The following is an 18577-nucleotide window of genomic DNA, read 5'->3' on the forward strand; positions in this document are numbered from 1 at the left end:
CTAAACTTTGGTTCTGCCTCGGTGTGGAAGGACAGTCCTGAGAATGTCTGTCTGAACATTGCTTAAACCTCTGTTGCAAGCAATTCTGTTCCTGTGGCCAAACTTACTCCTTGCTGAAGTCCCTGCAGGTACTTAAGGTCCAAACAAGTCTATTCCCCAAGAAACACACCTGTGCACTTTGTAGGGCAGAGATGAGTTATTCTAAATAATGTCATGGGAATTCAGAATATTCCACAAGGAAAATCATGTTAAAACATCAGGCTGGTAGTTAAAAATGCCACCTTTGTTGCAGAGACAGAGGCAGATGCACCAAGGGCCCTGATGGCACAGAAACTGGCAGTCGTGGAGGTGTCTGGGGGCTCTGTCTGTGTGGAAGTCACAGCTTGTAGAGAGATGCAGAGCAGACAACTTTTACTTGCAAACAGAAGTGTGGATGTTGGGGAGGCAAGGGCAAGAATCTTAAGTCCAAATATACAGGCTAGGCCCAGTTGTTTGCTGAGGAACCCATTTACTGCTAGTGTTTTAACTAACTTTAGTACCAACTGTTAGCAGTAGAATCAGTGGTTTAACAGTGCCAACACTTTATTCTTCCATAACATGAACCTCAAAAAGATGCTTGCTAGGGCCTTGAGCACTCTAGGCTTTAACCTCTAGGCAAAGACATGTAGCTGGACACATAACTCAGGCAGAGACCAACAGTTCCAATCTGGAACTCTCAAGGGAAGACAAGACCTCTCAGAAGGTTAAAACTAGGATTATTCAACACCATGCTCAAGAGAAATTAGGTTTACAAATGCATCATCTCCTACTTTTCTGAAGAACACATTGGTTTGATTTTGGGCTCGTCTACACCAGGGGAAAAGTTTGAAGTGTACCTTAAAGTCTCTGGCCCAGATAGGCTATGAGACACAACTTCTCAGCTGTATCAAGGATAGAACATAATACTGTAGCCAAGTGCAGGGACTTCTCTTTCTTCATGTGCCTTTTACACTGATCAAAGAGTAAGTCTAAGCTGCACATGCAGTTCGGAGGTAGTTGTGGTTGTGTAAAACACCAGAAATGGCACCACAGCAGGTTCAGCTGTTGTTCTGCTCTGCAGCTGTTACCAGCTCCTTCCAACTGAACTTGCTGATGATTTTGTCTCTCTAGAATTTTCTTTCCATTGAGCAAAACTTGCTGCTTCCTCCAAATCATCATCCACTCTGTAGTGCTCAGACTAGGGAAACAGCCACTGGGGTGAGACAAATGCTGTCAGGTGTTGAGAGGGTCAGGGAAGGAGATTGCAGTGCCCTGGCAGTGAGGTGAAACTCTGTCACACCCATGACCAAACACTTCTTCCAAACTCTTCTTCCCTGTTTTCTGAGTTAAGGTCGGGAATTTCTAGGCTGTGGGTTACTTGTCCTTTCTGTGTAGCTTACTGTACATTGGGTGAGTGATGCAAGCTCTGACCTATAGCCCTTGCTGTGGGGTTTTCCCTGCATAGAGAGGTCACACATTGGGTATTCTGTTGGTGGACAACAGATCACAGGATGGGCAAGGTATGGGATAGAAATCCTGTTATTCTGGGCAAACAGATCCTTGGGATCAGCTGCAGGAAAAGCTGAAGGGATGGCAGTGTTGGCATGTGTCCTTCCCATCTCCAAGGGCACAGAGTACCTGCTGTGCCAGCTGGGCTAGTGAGTTCAACCTGTACCAGCCCAACTGCTCTGACATGAGCTACGTTTACAGGAGAACTGAATTTTAACCTGAGTCTGACTCCCATTTATTCCCCTTTATTTCCCAGTTAACTCTGCAAAGCTCTTAGGAAATATCTCCCCATGAAATGTCACAACTGACCTCTTCCAACTGCAATTCCTTCAGCTTTGGAGTGGTTTTGGAATTGCATCTTGTGAGATGTTGTGAAATCAACTTTTTCCTTGAAACCAGCCTCTGGTGATGGTCACTGAAAGATATTTCAAGGCTTTGTTTGCAAAAAGGTTGAATCAGATTCATCTCCTAGGGAAGCAAATATCCAGAGTATGAAGTCAGAGCACAGTTTCTTCATGTGCCTTTTTTGATTTCCAGGTCCATAATGTCCATGGAGCATTCAATGCCTTGGAGGGAGCAGATAAACTCAGCTCAAACCGTATGTATTCTTGGGGATTACAGGTCTTAGCCACTCCCTGCACGGGGGAAACAGAGCTGTTCCTGCAACACTGGTGTGTCCTGAAGTCTTGCATTTGCCTCTTTGTCTCCAGATGTTGCTGACTGACATTTCAGTCATTCAGAATTCTGTTTTAAAGTGTTTCAGCAGACAAAAAAATGGCCCAAGCCATTTAAATTATGAAAATAAATGGTGAAGCAGCTGTTGGGGAAGGAAGAAAGAGATATGGGTGTCCTAGAAATGAGGCTACAGAGGTTGTGATGCCTTTGCACGAAGCAGCTCAGTGAGTGCAGCTGTAACCTTAGCTAGTTCCTGGTTTAACCAAGCTCTTGTGGTGGTGATAACTCTTACCATTTATAGCTGCAAGCAGTTGGGAAGGTTCAAGTAACCCAAACTGTGTGGGCTGTGGTCCTACAGAGGTGGTGGGTGGGTTCTGGTGTCACCCAACTACCTTAAAAGGTTTTGTGCAAAGGACATCAATGTAGGATGTGAAATTGTCTCTTTGTCCCAGAACCTGAGCTAGAGAGGAGGGAGATCCCTGTTTAGTGACTGGTTTTACTTTGTAGTCTTGTGTAGGCTGTGATCCCTTTTTCTGAAGGCTGATGGATGCTTCCCTTTCCTTCCCTGACCACAGCTCTTGCATCTCACGATTACATCCTGAAGATAGTCCCAACCGTGTACGAAGACATGAGCGGGAAGCAGCGATACTCCTACCAATACACGGTAGCAAACAAGGTGAGAGAGCAGGTAGTGCTCAAGGAAGCTCCTCATTGCAGCCCAGTGGATGTGTGGAGGATGTTCAGCCACCATTCCCTCCCCTGGAGCTCTGTGCAGTGCTGTTCCATGTGTTTGTAGGTGAGCAGTAGCCTCTGCTGGGAGAAGGAGGAACTGAAGCTCTTCAGAGTGATTCTCCCTGGTTCTTCCAACCAGCGTTGGGGTTGGGATTGCCAAAGCAGGTGGTGGTATTGTTTTCATTCCTGAGACAGGGATTCTTCCTCCTGACTTTCTCATCTGGCAGTTCAATCTAGATTTCCTTAGGTTGTGTGGAAGGGTTTTGCATGCTGCAGGAGCTCTTGGTTGGGTGTAGATGCATCTGAGTGGAAACTGTAGTGCAGCTGAGCACACAGAACATCACTTACACCTGGGTTTAGTAATGAAACAGTCTCAGTTGTGATGGATGTGTCAGACAAAAAAATTAGCAGTTTTTAGCTTTGTAGTGTTGATTTCAGACATGAAGCCACTGAACCTGTGGTAGCGAATATGTACTGGTTGGCTGTTTTACAGTGGTACTGTGTTATCATGGAATCACTGAGGCTGGAAAAGACCTCCAAGATCATCAAGTCCAACCATGACCCATCACCACCTGATCAGCCAGAGCAGAGCACTGAGTGCCACGTCTAGTTGTTCCTTGGACACCTCCAGGGATGGTGACTCCACCACCTCCCTGGGCAGTTCCAATGCCTGATAACCATTTCCATGGATAAATTCCTCCTGATGTCCAACCTGAACCTCCCCTGGCACAGCTTGAGGCTGTTTCCAGTTGTCCTGTCCCTTGTTCCCTGGGAGCAGAGCCTGATCCCCTCCTGGCTCCAACCTTTTGTCAGGAAGTGTAGAGAGTGAGGTCTCCCCTGAACCTCCTTTTCTCCAGGCTGAGATGATTATAGCTATTATAACTTTATAATTCTTAAATTACTTAACATTCACTGTGAAAATATTTGAATTTTAACAATACAATGTATTAAACTTTTATTTTAAAGGGAAAAAAAAGACCCAATTTACATTTTAAGGTAAAAAGCATATTTCAGTTTAAAATGATTTCCCAATCAGGTGCTAAATGAAAGCCCCAAATCTGTTTATAATACCTAATTACCACTAGTCTGAAAGAACTAATAATCAAGCACACACTCTCCTGGACTAGTTCTCAGCCTAATGTTCCTGTCTAGTGACTTTTGGGCTTGCTTGTACAGCATGTCCCAGGGATTTGGACATCTCCCTCTGTTCAGATTACAATGTATTTGTTCTGCTTAATGTCACAACTGCTGTTCTGATAAGGCTCTTGCAATGCAAGGCCTGAAAGTAATTTGGAAATTAGACAGCAGGAGCTTTTGACACTTCTGTGAGCTTGGATGCAAACTGGGGCGTTCAGCCAACTCTGACTAATTAGGGCAGGATTGCTGGGGGGGGAAAAGGGGAGAGAGAGAAAAAATGAGGTCAGTTCCATCCCAACTGAAGTGCAGAGAAACAGTGCTGCCTCTGCGTTTTCTTCTCTAGCCCTTGACTCCCAGGCTGATCAGTGGGAAAGAGAAATGGGAAGCCACTGGAATAGTCTGGCACAGAGGGGCTAGTATGAATAGAGTCTCAGGTTTGGGCAGTGTCTCCTCTCTTACCTCCTGACCCTCTGTGTCCTCACTTCCCCACGTAACCACCCCAAGATGTGCTGCAGAACTCCACTAAGAGCCCTTAAAATACTCTGTCTAGGGACTTCTGCTTTGCTTGTTTCCCATGGGAAAAGCTTAAATAGAGGGAAACTTGGGATTAATATATAATAATCTTCCTTTGTATAGTATTACTGAAGGTAAATGTTTCACTCTCTCCCTCTGAGCTCACAGAGAGCCAAGTTATCTCTTCTGTACCATGCTCATGAGATTCCTATTGCTTGTCCTTCCTTCATCTTTCTGAAGTGTTTGAGGTTGTCTTTGCCTCTGTGTGGAGGAGAATTAAAGCAGAAGATGTGATCTGAGTTGGCAGCATGTCATGGGGCTGGAGGAGGGAAAAGCAGCAGGGAAAAGGGAGAGACAGTGTGTGCCATGCCAGTGCCAATGGCTCTCCTTGGGTTTTTAGGTCCTTAGCCTGGAAGGACTCGATTTTTCTTCACTCTGTGAAGGTCCTGATACTTGAAAACTGATAGCTATTTCCACAGGCAGAATATTAGTTAAAAAAGGTGTGACTTTTGATGGTAAGATGATGTTGGTGTCTGTTCTACACTGGCACTGTGCAGTGTGTCCTGTGGCTCATGGATGGCACTGGACCTGCTAGTAAAGAAGTTCATGGCATTGTAACTGCTAGTAAAGAACCTCATGGCACTGCAGCTGTTAGTCAGGAAGTTCATGGCCCTGTACCTGTTACTAAGGAAATTCATGGCATTGTATCTGCTAGAAAAGAAATGGATTAAAGGAGATTTTCACTGCCAATCTGACTATGTCTCTCCAAACCAGCCTGCAATATTTTTTTGCACCTTTGCCAATATCTTTCTATTTACAGCTTTATTCTGGTTTTCAGCATGAGTTTTAAACATGGTTTAAACATGGCTCCACATGGTTCATCCTGAGTGGGCAAAGCATTCCCACTGTTGGAAGGGAGGGAGCCTTGCAGAGGAGTGCAGGGACGAGGAGGATTTGCAGGTTCTTGCAAACTAAATTCCATTTGTTTGATGAATATCCCAGTGTATGATTTATGTACAAAATACATACATGATATTATTTGCAGTAGAAAAGCTTCAGCTCTAATCATGCAGTTTGTATCTACACAGAGCAGATGTAAGCTAGAGAATCCACAGCCTTTCTACTTGCTTCTAGAACTGAACGAAGGTGAGAGCATCACCATCACTCTGTTCCCAGCTCTGTCACTATCAGGCTGGAAAGACCTTGTTTCCCTGTTTGATAAGGATTGGGGTGTGCACTCCTACAGGAATTCACTGTTTGCTTCCTTCCCTCTGATCCTTAGTGCAGCAAGAGCCAAATCCACAGAGGCAGTTCTATTGCAGGCACTCTGAGATTGCTGACATTTTCTTCCCTTTTTAACCCTGACTTTCTCTTGCAGGAGTACGTGGCCTACAGCCACACAGGTCGCATCATCCCTGCCATCTGGTTTAGGTACGACTTGAGCCCCATCACAGTGAAATACACAGAGAGGCGACAGCCTTTGTACAGGTTTATCACATCGGTGAGTTCCCCTGAACCTCTCATTTTCCTCTCTCTCCTGCCTGCCTTTCACTCCTCTCCTCAAGCCTTTCTTGCCCATGAGAAGTGAGTTTCTGCTTCAGAGCCCTGTGATGTGATGGAGATAAAGCAGCACGTGGCTGTGGTTGTACTGGAGTGTGAGGGAGCTGACTGGGAAGCTCAGTGCTGTGACAGCTTGATTTCAGAGCTAGGCATAAGGAGAAGGAAAATTATCCTGTTCCAGAAGTGCCAGACTCTGTCTAAGCTCTACTGCAGCATGGCAGAAACTTGGGAGTAAAGCTGTGGTGTGCAGTAAAGCTGCAATAAACCACTCTAATGATGGGATTGAACATGCAGAGAATCATAGAATGGTTTGAGTTGGAAGGACGTTAAAGATCATGTAGTTCCACTCCCAGCTATGGGCAGGGACACCTTCCACTAGCCCAGGTTGCTCCAAGCCCCATCCAACCTGGCCTGGAACACTCCCAGGGATGGAGCAGCCACAATTTCTCTGGGCAACCTGTGCCAGTGCCTCGTCACCCTCTTCCATACCAAAGTCATCCTGTTCTCACCTAGAGAGAATTCATGTGAGGGAAGGGAAACAGTTAGATGACCCAGAACTGTCTGTCCTTGCTATCTGCTGGTTAATTGGGTGAATTTTACAGCAAATAGGTACAAAACTGGCACCAGAGATTTCACCACCAGCCGCATCTCTCCTCCCCTGCAAGGCACTGACTGCAGAGCAGTTGTTTGACTCAGTGCTAATGCTTGGCTTAATATGGGAATGCCAGATCCAGGTATTTACTCCTGGGTAGAAGTGCATAAGAGCTGCATTATCAAATTCCAGAGGTGTTTTCCTGACGAGTTACATTTTGATGTATCCAGATAGCATCCTGCAGTCCTGAGCTCAGCATCTCTAGCAGAGCTGTGCTGGCCAAACTGCTGCTTAGGCAAAGAGCTATTTAAAGATCCACCAGAACTCCTGTCCTCAGGGAGTTGGGCTTAAAACTGAAGCTTCAAATTGGCTAAAAATTGAATGAGGGCAGTCTGCAGTGCCAGTGAGGCATGGGGAAATGGGAAGTCATTGATAAATGAGCTGGAAGGAAGACCTTGAATTTGGATTTTTAAACTGTTCGAATATGTCAGTTGGAAGTCACATAAACTGTGTGGCTGTTTGCACTTCAAGATCTTGGTTTTGCAACTTGTGATAAACAGCAAGTTCCCTTCACTTTAGGCATGTTTGTGATCTCTAGGGCACACAAACAGCAAGGGAAAGGGACTTGAAGCAACATCTCAACATTGTGGTCTAAGACTTTCTCTTCTTAGCACTTCTGGTTTCAAAACAACCTTAAAAAAGGGCCAACATCAGCATTTCATAACGTGGCATGTCATGCTACCTCTGCTGCTTTCCCTAGCAATGTGCTTGCAGAGACTTCTTATGCATCTTGTCAAGGGTGTGGAGGTGTTTTGAATGGGAAACAGGGTTTGGGAATCATGGATAACTGGGATTATCCTTTGTCATGTCCCTCTGCTTCTGGCTGATATGCCACTGTGTGCATCTGTGTTGGATTTGATACTGTGCTTCTGAGTTTGCATAAGGGATCCACAGGAGAGTTTCCTCACTGGTTGCCACAGAGACCTTTGGGATTTGTATCTCATTTGGGTTTGTATCTCACAACCTCAAAAACTGAAAGTGTTTCCTACTGAGAAGCCAAAAATGCAACGGCAGATTCAGTTTTATTTCCAAAAGGATTTAAATGTTGGTTAGTCCTCATCAAGTATGGAATTAGCATAAAATAAGGATGTCAGTTGCTCCTCTCTCCCTCCCCAAAACAAAACTCCTCTCCATACACCATATCCTCACTTCTCTAAGTCTGAATTTTGAATCACTGGCCCATCACTCTGCCCCATCCTGTGTTTCAAGTCAGCTGGGCACTGCTGCACTGCTTAAGAAGAGTTTAACAGTTGATTTTTGACTACGTTGTTTGGTCTTATGAATGGCTATAGTGACAAGCAGCTCTCTTGGGGCCATCCCAGTCGACTGTCCTTCTTGTGGAGGTGTGTGGATGACAGATCCCTGCAGTAGCTGTTCCTCAGTAGGTCAGTCAGGTGTGCCAGGGCCTCACCAGACGTGGCTGAGGTGGAGGCAGGTCCTTGTCACAGCTCCAGGTGTCAGTCTGGGCCATCTGGCCCTGGCACAGATGACCTGCTCTCCCTCTCCTTTAGGCCGGGAATGTTGTCTGTAAGGGCACCCTTGGCTGTGTGCCACACTGAAAGCTTTAGGTGGCATTGAAAAGGTTGGGAGGGAGGAGCAGTGCTGCAGAGGATCAAAGCACCTTTGTCCTCGGTCTCCTTGCCCTGTTTGGATGACATGATCTGTTCCACTGGGCTTTAGCCCCTTCCTGTGTCTCCTTTTGCATCACAGTTGCTCTGGAGACCAGCTGGTGATGCTCAGCACTGGGCTGAGGGCCAGAGGGACTGGGTGTGTGGAGTCCTTGCCGAAGCCAAGTGGCCATGAAAAGTAGCAGCTTGTTCTGAGCAGCAGCTGTTGGATTTAAAAACCACAAGAGAGGCTCTGGGGCAGTGGGGGATCACCTCAGGCTCTTTTCAGGGAGCAGACTGTTTATTTGGACACCCATACAATTTAATCTGGGCATGGGGGATGTTCCTGTGGGCTTGGAAGAGACTTTAGGGGGGCAGCAGTGTCAGTCTTGGAGGACAGGACACACTGCTGAGGGATGATCAGTGAGAGATAGAGGAGAGAGAGGTGTTAGCTGCTCAGCAGTGAGCCAAAAGCATCTCCTGCTGCTGCTGGGAAGGTAGTCTGATGGTCTTGTTAGCAATGAGTTTGCCCTCCAAACCTTCAGCTCTGCTAAGAGCAGCATTCCCAGATCTTCTCTGTTCCCACTCTAACTCATGTCTGCTCCTGAGCTTTTTATGGTATGAAGAATTATCCTGATTTTCTGTACCATTCCTGTCCAGGAAAAAGGCATTGGTTCAGCCTGGATTTTACTTTACATCTCTTGCTCCAAAAGGTTCAACACTAAGTAAGGTTTTGTATTCATTGTGTGTCAGAGCTGCCACAGTCACTGTTCTGGGAGTTTCCAGGGATCCTGGGGTGAACCACAGACACTTGGCAGAGTGTTAAACACAGTAGGCTTTGCCTGTTAAACTGCACTGCTTAAAATCAAGGCACCTCCCCGTGAAGAGAAGCCATTCAGGGCCTCAGGGTTGAGGTTGTGGAACAAGGGGAAAAGTGTCAGTGCTGTAAAATTGATGAGTTCCTGTAAGTGGCCAAACTGAAAGAAGGTTCTGTCATGAGGTCAGACATGGGGCTGGGAGTGGAGGGCAGGCAGGAAAAAAGCCAAAGTTCAGCTGAAGCAGTCAGAATCCAAAGAAAAACTTTTTCCCTGGTATGAGAGGACTCACCTGGCATTCAGGTGTGAGAAAATTAAGCTGGAAATAATGTATGGGGAACTGGAACAGAGTGCTCACAGGCAGAATGGTTTCAGCCATGGGAACTGTTGCTGGCAGGTGTCAGATTCAGCCCTGTGATGTTTTTCTCTGTAAGATGTGCTGTGGGTCAGCCTGAAATCTCCAGGTGGGATTCTGCAGCTTACCTTGCTGGGAGTTCCCTGAGGGTCCCACTGTCCCCTCTGTCCTCAGAAGTCATTTTCAGGCATTAAGCCATCTCAGAGGTGAACAGTCACCTATCTGACACTTGCCTGGCTGTCACATAGCTTCCTACCTTGCCTCCTACATACCCACTCATGTTTTCCTCTAGGCATCAGTCTGCATCCCACCACTGTCCTGTAATCACCTTCCCTAGGGCATTCCCACATTGCATGGGATGGACCCTCGTGGCTGGAATTACTACACTTCTGTGTTTCTTCAAAGCCAGGTTGGATGAAGCCTTGAGCAACCTGCTCTGGTGGGAGGTGTCCCTGCCCAGAGCAGGGGATTGGGGCTGGATGATCTCTAAACATCATTCCAACCCCTGAAATTCTCTGATTCTATGACTCTTTCTCTTCATCATGTAATGATTATTCCTGAGTCAAGCTATAACCTCACGGAGCCAAACGCAGATCATGGTATAAAACCTCATTAAATATAGATAAATGCCTTGATTCCTAACTTCTTCAGGGCCTCCACATGTGTTAGAGCTGTGATGATCAAGAAACACTATGGTGCAGCTTCAGTGCTGCCCTAGAGCCCACGCTGGTGCTGCTTTTTGTGTCACAAGGCAGGGGAGGCAGCCCCGAGCGATGCCAGGTGTGAGTGACTCACACACACTCAGCACCACAGAGCTCTGCAGATGGAGATAGAGTTCTTTTCTCTTCCCCACCCCCTTGCACTGCTGCACTGGAATCAGATTTTCCGACCAGATGATGCAAAATCTTAGCATTGTGTTTGTGGTGTGGCATCTCCTGTCAGCTGAGCTGCTCTGGACTGAAGTAACCCAACTGTGGTGGTCATTTTCCCTCAGGGCACTCTATCATGCTCCAAGGGATAGGACAAGGAGCTGTGTTTGGCCCCTAAAAATACTAACTTTTCCTCTGGCTGGTGCTGATTTTAGCCTTGATCTGCTGCAAGGCCAAGTGTCCTGCAGAATCCACTTTTCCTGCAGCTCCTGGTGTCACTGAGCTCAGTAAATGATCATATCTGTTGGAAATACACAAGGAAATGAGCTTTAGTTCTTGCTGCCTTTGCTCACTGTTAATGACTTGTTTGTTCCTTTCCCCTGCTGAGCTCAGCTCAGCTGCTCTTATGGTGCTTGTTTGTCTGTGCCTTTGCCTGTGGGGTGTAGAGCTGTGTGGGAGAGGAGCAGTGACATGGTACATGTAATGTGGCACTGGTTCCATTCTGGGCCAGCTCTGTTGCATTTTTGTGACATATATACATATATCACAAAATCATTTAGGGTAGAAAAGACCTCCAGGATCAGTGAGTCCAACCTGTGACCCATCACCACCTTGTCAGCTAGAGCAGAGCACTGAGTGCCATGTCCAGTTGGTCCTTGGACGCCTTGAACACCTAATATTTTGATACAGATATTTCCCTGATGTCCTGCTCACTGGTTTTGGAATCCTCTCTCTCTTTGCCTCTAGCTCATAGCAAAATCTCCCATTTCCCTAAGCAGGAGGCCATCTCTGCATCTTGCCCCCTTCTCACTGCCCCTCTGTTGTTATTCTCAGAACACTTCACCCTACGCAATCTAAGAGACCAAATTAAAAGAGCATCACAGTTATGAAGTAAAAAATGTGGGAGTTGGGAAATGCCAAGTGCTGTGTAATTACAGCTTGGCTGGTAACGTTATTAGGTTAGTTATCGTGTCTCATTCTTTCCATGTGAGCACTGCCTGGTGCAGGGCACTGCTGGGGTGGCACCCTGGGAGGTCCTTCCCACCCTGTGGCATTTCACTGCTGCCTCCTTGCTGGCAGGTGGGTTGTGTTCACCCAGGCCATATGTCAGGTGTTTCTGGGTCAAAAATAGCATGGGCAGCAGGACCAACGTTATTAGGTTAGTTATCGTGTCTCATTCTTTCCATGTGAGCACTGCCTGGTGCAGGGCACTGCTGGGGTGGCACCCTGGGAGGTCCTTCCCACCCTGTGGCATTTCACTGCTGCCTCCTTGCTGGCAGGTGGGTTGTGTTCACCCAGGCCATATGTCAGGTGTTTCTGGGTCAAAAATAGCATGGGCAGCAGGACCAGGGCACAGATTGTCCCCCCCCCCTGGCTGAGGAACTGTGGGGTCTCAGCCTGGTGAAAAAGAGGTTCAGTGAAGACTTCACTCTCTCCAAGTCCCTGCCCGGAGGTGCAGCAGGTGGGATCAGGCTCTGCTCCCAGGGAGCAGTGGCAGGACAAGATGGCATGGCCTCAGGCTGTGCCAGGAAAAGTTCAGGTTGGACATCAGAAGGAATTTATCCATGGCAAGGGTTGTCAGGCATTGAAATGTGCTGCCCAGGGAGGTGGTGGAGTCACCGTCCCTGGAGGTGTCTAAGGACCAACTGGACATGGCACTCAGTGCGCTGGCCTAGCTGACAAGGTGGTGGTGGGTCACAGGTGGGACTCGATGATCTTGAAGGTCTTTCCCCACCTCAGTGATTCTGTGATTCTGTTTTCACCAGAATTCCCACACAGCTGTTGTCCTGCTAGTGAACCCTTCAAAGTGTTTTCCTTCAGAGTTTCCCTGGGAGCAGAGATGGGCATTGTCCCCATTGGGGATCAGGGAATTGAAGTAAAGTGTCACATAGCTCATCCCTGGTGCCACCTGACTATTGGTGCTCCAGACCTTGGGTTTGCCATGTCTCATTACTTCTGAAGCAGCTGAGAAGTGAAATAACGGTGGGTCACGGACTCGATGATCTTGAAGGTCTTTCCCCACCTCAGTGATTCTGTGATTCTGTTTTCACCAGAATTCCCACACAGCTGTTGTCCTGCTAGTGAACCCTTCAAAGTGTTTTCCTTCAGAGTTTCCCTGGGAGCAGAGATGGGCATTGTCCCCATTGGGGATCAGGGAATTGAAGTAAAGTGTCACATAGCTCATCCCTGGTGCCACCGATGATCTTGAAGGTCTTTCCCCACCTCAGTGATTCTGTGATTCTGTTTTCACCAGAATTCCCACACAGCTGTTGTCCTGCTAGTGAACCCTTCAAAGTGTTTTCCTTCAGAGTTTCCCTGGGAGCAGAGATGGGCATTGTCCCCATTGGGGATCAGGGAATTGAAGTAAAGTGTCACATAGCTCATCCCTGGTGCCACCTGACTATTGGTGCTCCAGACCTTGGGTTTGCCATGTCTCATTACTTCTGAAGCAGCTGAGAAGTGAAATAACTGTTATGCTAATCAGGAGATTAATTTTTTCCCCTAACTCTGTTCTTGAAAACAACGAGGTTAGGGTTAAATAACTCAACCTGAGATATCTTGTGTGGAAAACTTTGGCCCCCAAAGAGTTCAGTTGGCTGCTGTGAGCAACCTTTGTCATGGAAAGTGTTAGCCAGGCTGAGCTGTGGGTGGCACTGGGAGCTGAGTTTCTCTGTTAGTCACTGCCCTTCACGTGCTATTTCAGTGTCTTTGGCCTGTTTGCAAATGCTGCATCTTGTGAAACAGGGCAAAGACTCCAAGGCTGTGGTATTTGTGAAAGAAAACAGTAGTAGGAATTGATGAGCAACACAGAGCTTCTAGAAAGGTGGAGTTTAGCCTGGAAAGGAACAGCATTCATGCTTTAGGAGCTGGGATTCTTCACTGGTGATGAGTCCAGGATAGCACAAATTTATTCCACTGTAGGGAATGGCTTTTCTGAATGATTGTCATGTAATTCCATCCCCAGGTCTTGGTGCTTCCCGCAAACACCCCAGTAGTAGCAGTAGGATCCTTCCCCCAGCTGAAGCTGTGGAGAAGTTTCCCTCCTCACTGACAGACGTGTCTCCTCTCTCATTCCAGATATGTGCCATTATTGGAGGAACATTTACTGTAGCTGGGATCCTTGACTCCTGCATTTTCACAGCATCAGAGGCCTGGAAGAAGATCCAGCTGGGGAAAATGCAGTAGTGGTGAACCTCTCCCTTGGTCTCCAAGGACAGGAGCAACGATTGAGAAATCTACCACTACCTGTTTTTGTCTTTATTTCCTAATTGATCGAATCAGTATGTTTTTTTCTCTAATCAGGCTGTTCAGTGAAGATGTCTTCAACAAATCAAAGAAATCTCCATGCATTTCAGAGCTCTGAGAGGGAAAAATCAAGGGAATCAGGGTGTGGATTTCAGGGTCCCTCCCCCCAGAAAGAGAGGTTGAAATGCCATGAAGGATGACAGTGTGTTCCCTGGGAGGTTCCTGTGGCAGTGTACAAACTAGGCAGTAGATTGCAAAGGGTTGAACTGTCTTGTGACACTTTTTTTTGGGAGTTCTGTTGGATTTGCATGATTAGACAATCGACTTTTTGTATAAGGGCAAAGTTGTACATTAGGAAGAAATTCCACCCACGGTGCCAAAAAGGTGATGTATCTGTTGGTGAGGAATGGAAAGTGTTAGTCCCCACAGCAAACTGAAGAGACAAGAGGGCAGAAATCACATCAAGGAGTGTTTTGTGCTTTGATGGAAAGCTGAGTTGTTCAGATACAACCTTTGTAATGACATGAACAAAGGAGAAGAGGAAGCCTTCCCCCAGCTCCCTGTGCCTGGGTGACCTGTGATCCCAGCACTGGAGGGCATTTCTTGTACTCTGGATGTCAAAGTGGTTTCACTTCTTCCCACAAACCGAATATCCAGTCTTGTGTTTACAGGTGGCATGAAGTAAAAACCAAACTGAGCAACACAGTTTTATGTGGCCTTTGCTTTGAAAGGGAATAATTGTCTTTACAGCAGTAGCTTTTATTCTTCCTTATGTTTTTAAAGACAGACCACCCAACAGTCTGAATCCTGCACTTATGCTTTGTTCTTAGTGGTGGTGTTGTTTTGAAAGGAGGTTTTATACTCTCTGTGCTCAGAAAAAATCATGGTGCAGCCCCTCTGGGTGGATGAGCACAGATTCCCTCCTTGCTCTGTGTGTGTGTGTGTGTATCCAATACACCTGTCAACCACAGCAAGTCTGACTTTGCAGGATTCGAGGTGCCTCTCTTTTCCTTTAGAGCTCAGTCAGGCATCCCTCTGGGCTGACACTGTTCTCCACAGATACACCAGGAGCAGGGCAGCATTCCCACAGCTTGGGCCCTGCTTGGAGCTTTGTTTTATTCCTTCAAGTGGTACCTGAGCTTCCCTCTCCATCCCTTCAAGCCTTGTCTTCTGGGGTCTCCATTAAACGAGTGACTTACATATCCTGGTGGATGTGAGTTCACTGAAACTAGCTCAGTGCTTTTCCCACAGCCTCATAAATGTTCCTTGAATAGTCTCTGCATGCACTAGAAATGGCTGAACTGAGGGTACACCAACTCCAAGTGTTCCAGGATGGATAAAAAGCATCAAACATAAACCTTTTAACTCCCTCAATGCTGTAAATCCTAAGATGGGGTGCAGGGTTTCTCTTGGATCATATCTACTACCTTTTCCTGGAGGAAAAAGTAGCCAAACATTATTCTGGAATGCTATGAATCTTTGAATATTCAGTGTTAACGTTAGAGTCTGATGCATTTCAAAAGAATCCCTAATACATGTCTGTGGAAATTGTCTCATTGCTTTGGAAGTAGGGAAGGTGTAGAGAGTTTCAGCCATGCAAAAAGCAGCAGCCAACTGCCATCCCCTGCCCTGTAGTGACTTGGGACAAGAGACAGCATTGGAATCTTATTCTGGACTGATTGCTCTTCCTTTAGGTGTAAACTGGAGTGTGTAACTTCCTGTATCTGTTCGTGTATGGATAGATTTTATACATTGTTTTTTTTCCCATTTACAAAAATCAACTTGAAAATGAGCTGCTTTGTCTTCATTTCGTGTGTGTGTCCCTGTGGCTGTGAGCAGAACCCAGTCGATGAGACAGGATTTTCCACGCCAATTCCTTCTCTTACTGACTGAAGGATTTCCTCTAATCCATTGTGACCAGCTGAAGCTCCCAGCAAGAATGTCCTAGTTTAGGATGTGGGGAGTCTTTGCTCTCAGCCTGTGCATCCAGTGGGTTACAAAGATGTGGTGTTTAATATCCTTGGCAGTGCATCCTCCTCCTTCGCTGGGCAAGGGCAGGTCTGTGCAGTGGATTGTACAGTTAGTTGACTGAAGTTTCTCCCCTGGTGCAATGTCTTTGACACAAACAATTGCAGCTGATTGCAGATTCCTTGTCCCCCCTGGTGTGTTACTTCCATCCTTCCCCCTATTCCCTGTGTTAAACTGCCTCCTGCACAATCCAGGCCAGTTCTCTAACCCAGACCAGTGAAATTGTTTGGCTTTTCTGTTTGGAAAGAAGATATTTCAGCATTCCTCCTTTCTCTGCCAAAATACCCACTGCAATAACCTCATGAATCACATTTCGCTTTGCTACATGTGGAAACCAAATTGTGCTCAAGTCCTGGCAGAACTCAGCTGAAGAAACACACTGTTCCTTGGTCCTCTAAACCAGGTCTGAGCCTTTTTGTGTTGCCAAGCCAAGGCCACTTCTTGGGCTGGTGGAAGTTGTGGTGAGCTTGGCCTTCAGACGTGGCTGGCTCAGGTCACACAGTGGCTCTACGTCATGTGTTTACAGAAGAATCTGCTCTTCACCTCTCCAAATGTGAAAGGGAGGCAGTTGCTGCCACGTATCTCAGTAGATTTCACTCTTACTTGCAACTCTACAGAGACAAAAATGAGCTTAGTTATGCTTTTACACATCATTGCAAGCAAACCCAATGTCAGGTCAGAGTGGAAGAAACCATTGATTGCTCATCCCTCTTAATGCCTTTGCTCTTTCAGGTCAATGTTTTGCTAGAAGTATTTGGGTTTCCAAGAAAGACATCCCTGTAGGAAGTGAAATACTTGGAATTTCTAGTTTAAATTACTCCCTCTAACTCGAGGCTCCATCCTGCAGTGAGAACTCATGGCATAGGATGCTTTGCCACAGTGGAGTTCAAGCTTTTTAGCTCTAGGGAGAGAGCAGTGAGGTATATTCTAGGCAGTTTGTGGTCAGCAGGTGATTTTTTAAGGAGACAAAATGGAATGAAAAAAAATGGAACAGATGAATTGATGAATGTTTGATCTGATTTATCCAATATTTGCATTCAACTACTGCTCTGTAAGAAGTGAAGTCTGCAATGTCTGTGCTCAATTCCTGAGTGTTCCTCATTCCAAGCTGTTCTCTGTGTGCCACACAGGCTGTTGGGGCTGGCACTGGCTGTGACGAGTCTCTGTTTTAGCACAGTCCTCTGGAGGTGCAGCCTGAGGATGTCAGTGAGGTGTTTCCCCTCAGCAGGTGGGGGAGAGGGGCAGGGGGGAGGACACAGCCCTGCAGAGTGGTACAGACACCTTTAAAGCACAAACCTACAGTGGAGACTATCAAGGAGTTCTGGCATTTGTCTTTTTAATTTGCAACCTTATGTTAATAAACTCAGCCTTTTTAGTTCTCGAATTGAAAATAAAACTCTCATGTGTTTTGATTGGCTTCTTGTTGCTCTACCATTGCAAAATCAACCTAAAGGGGCTTTTTCCTTTGTTTTTTGATGAAGATTTCAGTGATCTGAGCATTATCACACGGTGAAATCACTGTAAGGCAGGTCACTGTGGTGAAAGTTATCACAGAGCTCTTTTGTAATCAGCCCTGAGTCATGTCTGGACGTTCAGTGCTTGGTTTTGTACAGTACTGAGTGTCCTAACTCCCAGTTCTTAGTGAGAGGTGAGTGGTCTGTGCTTGGGACTTATGTGTTTGGCTTTAGTCATTGCCCCTTGATTTGTGAAATAACCTGAGTTTTGTTTCTCCTTCCTTTAATGTCCTTTCAGCTTCACTTCAGAAGTGTTTAGAAATTAGTGTCTGAGGCAATTACTGAAGATTAAGTAGTAAAAAGTTACAACACAATGAATTCGGGCACTATCTGCACCATCTGAAGAAACCAAATCCCTTAACACTCTGACTTACATCAGTGTGTGCTGACAACAGCTTCATGAAGGAAGAGATCCTGCCTGCTTCCGAGGTTGGAACTCACTTCCAGAAGTGATGGATGAGGATGGAGGTTCCTTACTAAGTGAACAATGAGTGAAGGCTCTGGGGAAGTGTTTGTCCACCTGCTGCAACTCAACAGTCAGGAAACTTTTCCAGCTCAAATCCAAGCAAGTGTCTGTGCTGTGTCTCACCCAATTGATTGGTTCATTCCTACTGATTTTCCTGGAGAATAAATTAATCTGAGTCCTGAAAATATGGAATAGGAACACATCTCCCTGCAAGGCAAGTGGTGAGGGAGTTTATGGAGGCAGAGATGCAGGTGACACAGGCACAGGAGCAGGGCCTGGGTTGAAGCCCCAGGGAACTTGTGTCCCTTTGAGCTGAGGGATGTGGGACTGGTGTCCCTGTGGGCTGAGGGACATGGATTGGGCTGGGCTGGAGAGGAGGCACCAGTGGGATGTTCCTGTTTCCATCCACGTTCAGGAAGGGGCTGGACATGGAGAGAAGCAGCTGCTGCTGAAGAGCTCTGACTGAATGGAAGAGGTGCCCGGGTGGGTACTGGGTGGGTACTGGGGTCTGATGCCCAGGGATGATGCCCAGGTTGGTACTGGGTGGGTACTGGGTGGGTACTGTGGATGATGACCAGGTGGGTACTGGGTGTGATGGCAAGGGATGCTGCCCAGGTGGGTACCAAGTGAATACTGGGAATGATGCCCAGGTTAGTACCAGGTTAGTACTGGGTGGGTGCTGGGGATGATGTCCAAGTGGGTACCAGATGGGTGCTGCTGATGATGCCCAGGTTAGTACCAGGTGGGTACTGGGTGGGTGCTGGGGGCGATGCCCAGGGGTGATGATGCCCAGGTGGGCACATGAGGCAATGTCCAGGGGTGATGATGCCCAAGTGGATACTGGGGGCGATGCCCAGGGGGGATGATGCCCAGGGGGGGGC

The 18577-nt window shown here is 46.9% G+C and overlaps 1 protein-coding gene across 1 annotated transcript in view; it reads left to right on the top strand.

The window, feature by feature from the left end:
- The window catches only part of ERGIC1 (endoplasmic reticulum-golgi intermediate compartment (ERGIC) 1), a gene marked incomplete at its 5' end in the record, with an annotated part of 38792 nt that extends 24910 nt beyond the window's left edge, over nucleotides 1-13882 (top strand). The window contains 4 exons of the mRNA XM_009070556.1: nucleotides 2065-2125; nucleotides 2778-2878; nucleotides 5963-6085; nucleotides 13521-13882. Coding sequence (XP_009068804.1) covers nucleotides 2065-2125; nucleotides 2778-2878; nucleotides 5963-6085; nucleotides 13521-13628 — 393 coding nt within the window. The remainder of the gene's footprint in view (nucleotides 1-2064; nucleotides 2126-2777; nucleotides 2879-5962; nucleotides 6086-13520) is intronic.
- Nucleotides 13883-18577: the final 4695 nt, after the last annotated feature.

This window comes from Acanthisitta chloris, unplaced genomic scaffold, assembly GCF_000695815.1.
Source record: "Acanthisitta chloris isolate BGI_N310 unplaced genomic scaffold, ASM69581v1 scaffold11912, whole genome shotgun sequence".
Lineage (NCBI taxonomy): Eukaryota > Metazoa > Chordata > Aves > Passeriformes > Acanthisittidae > Acanthisitta > Acanthisitta chloris.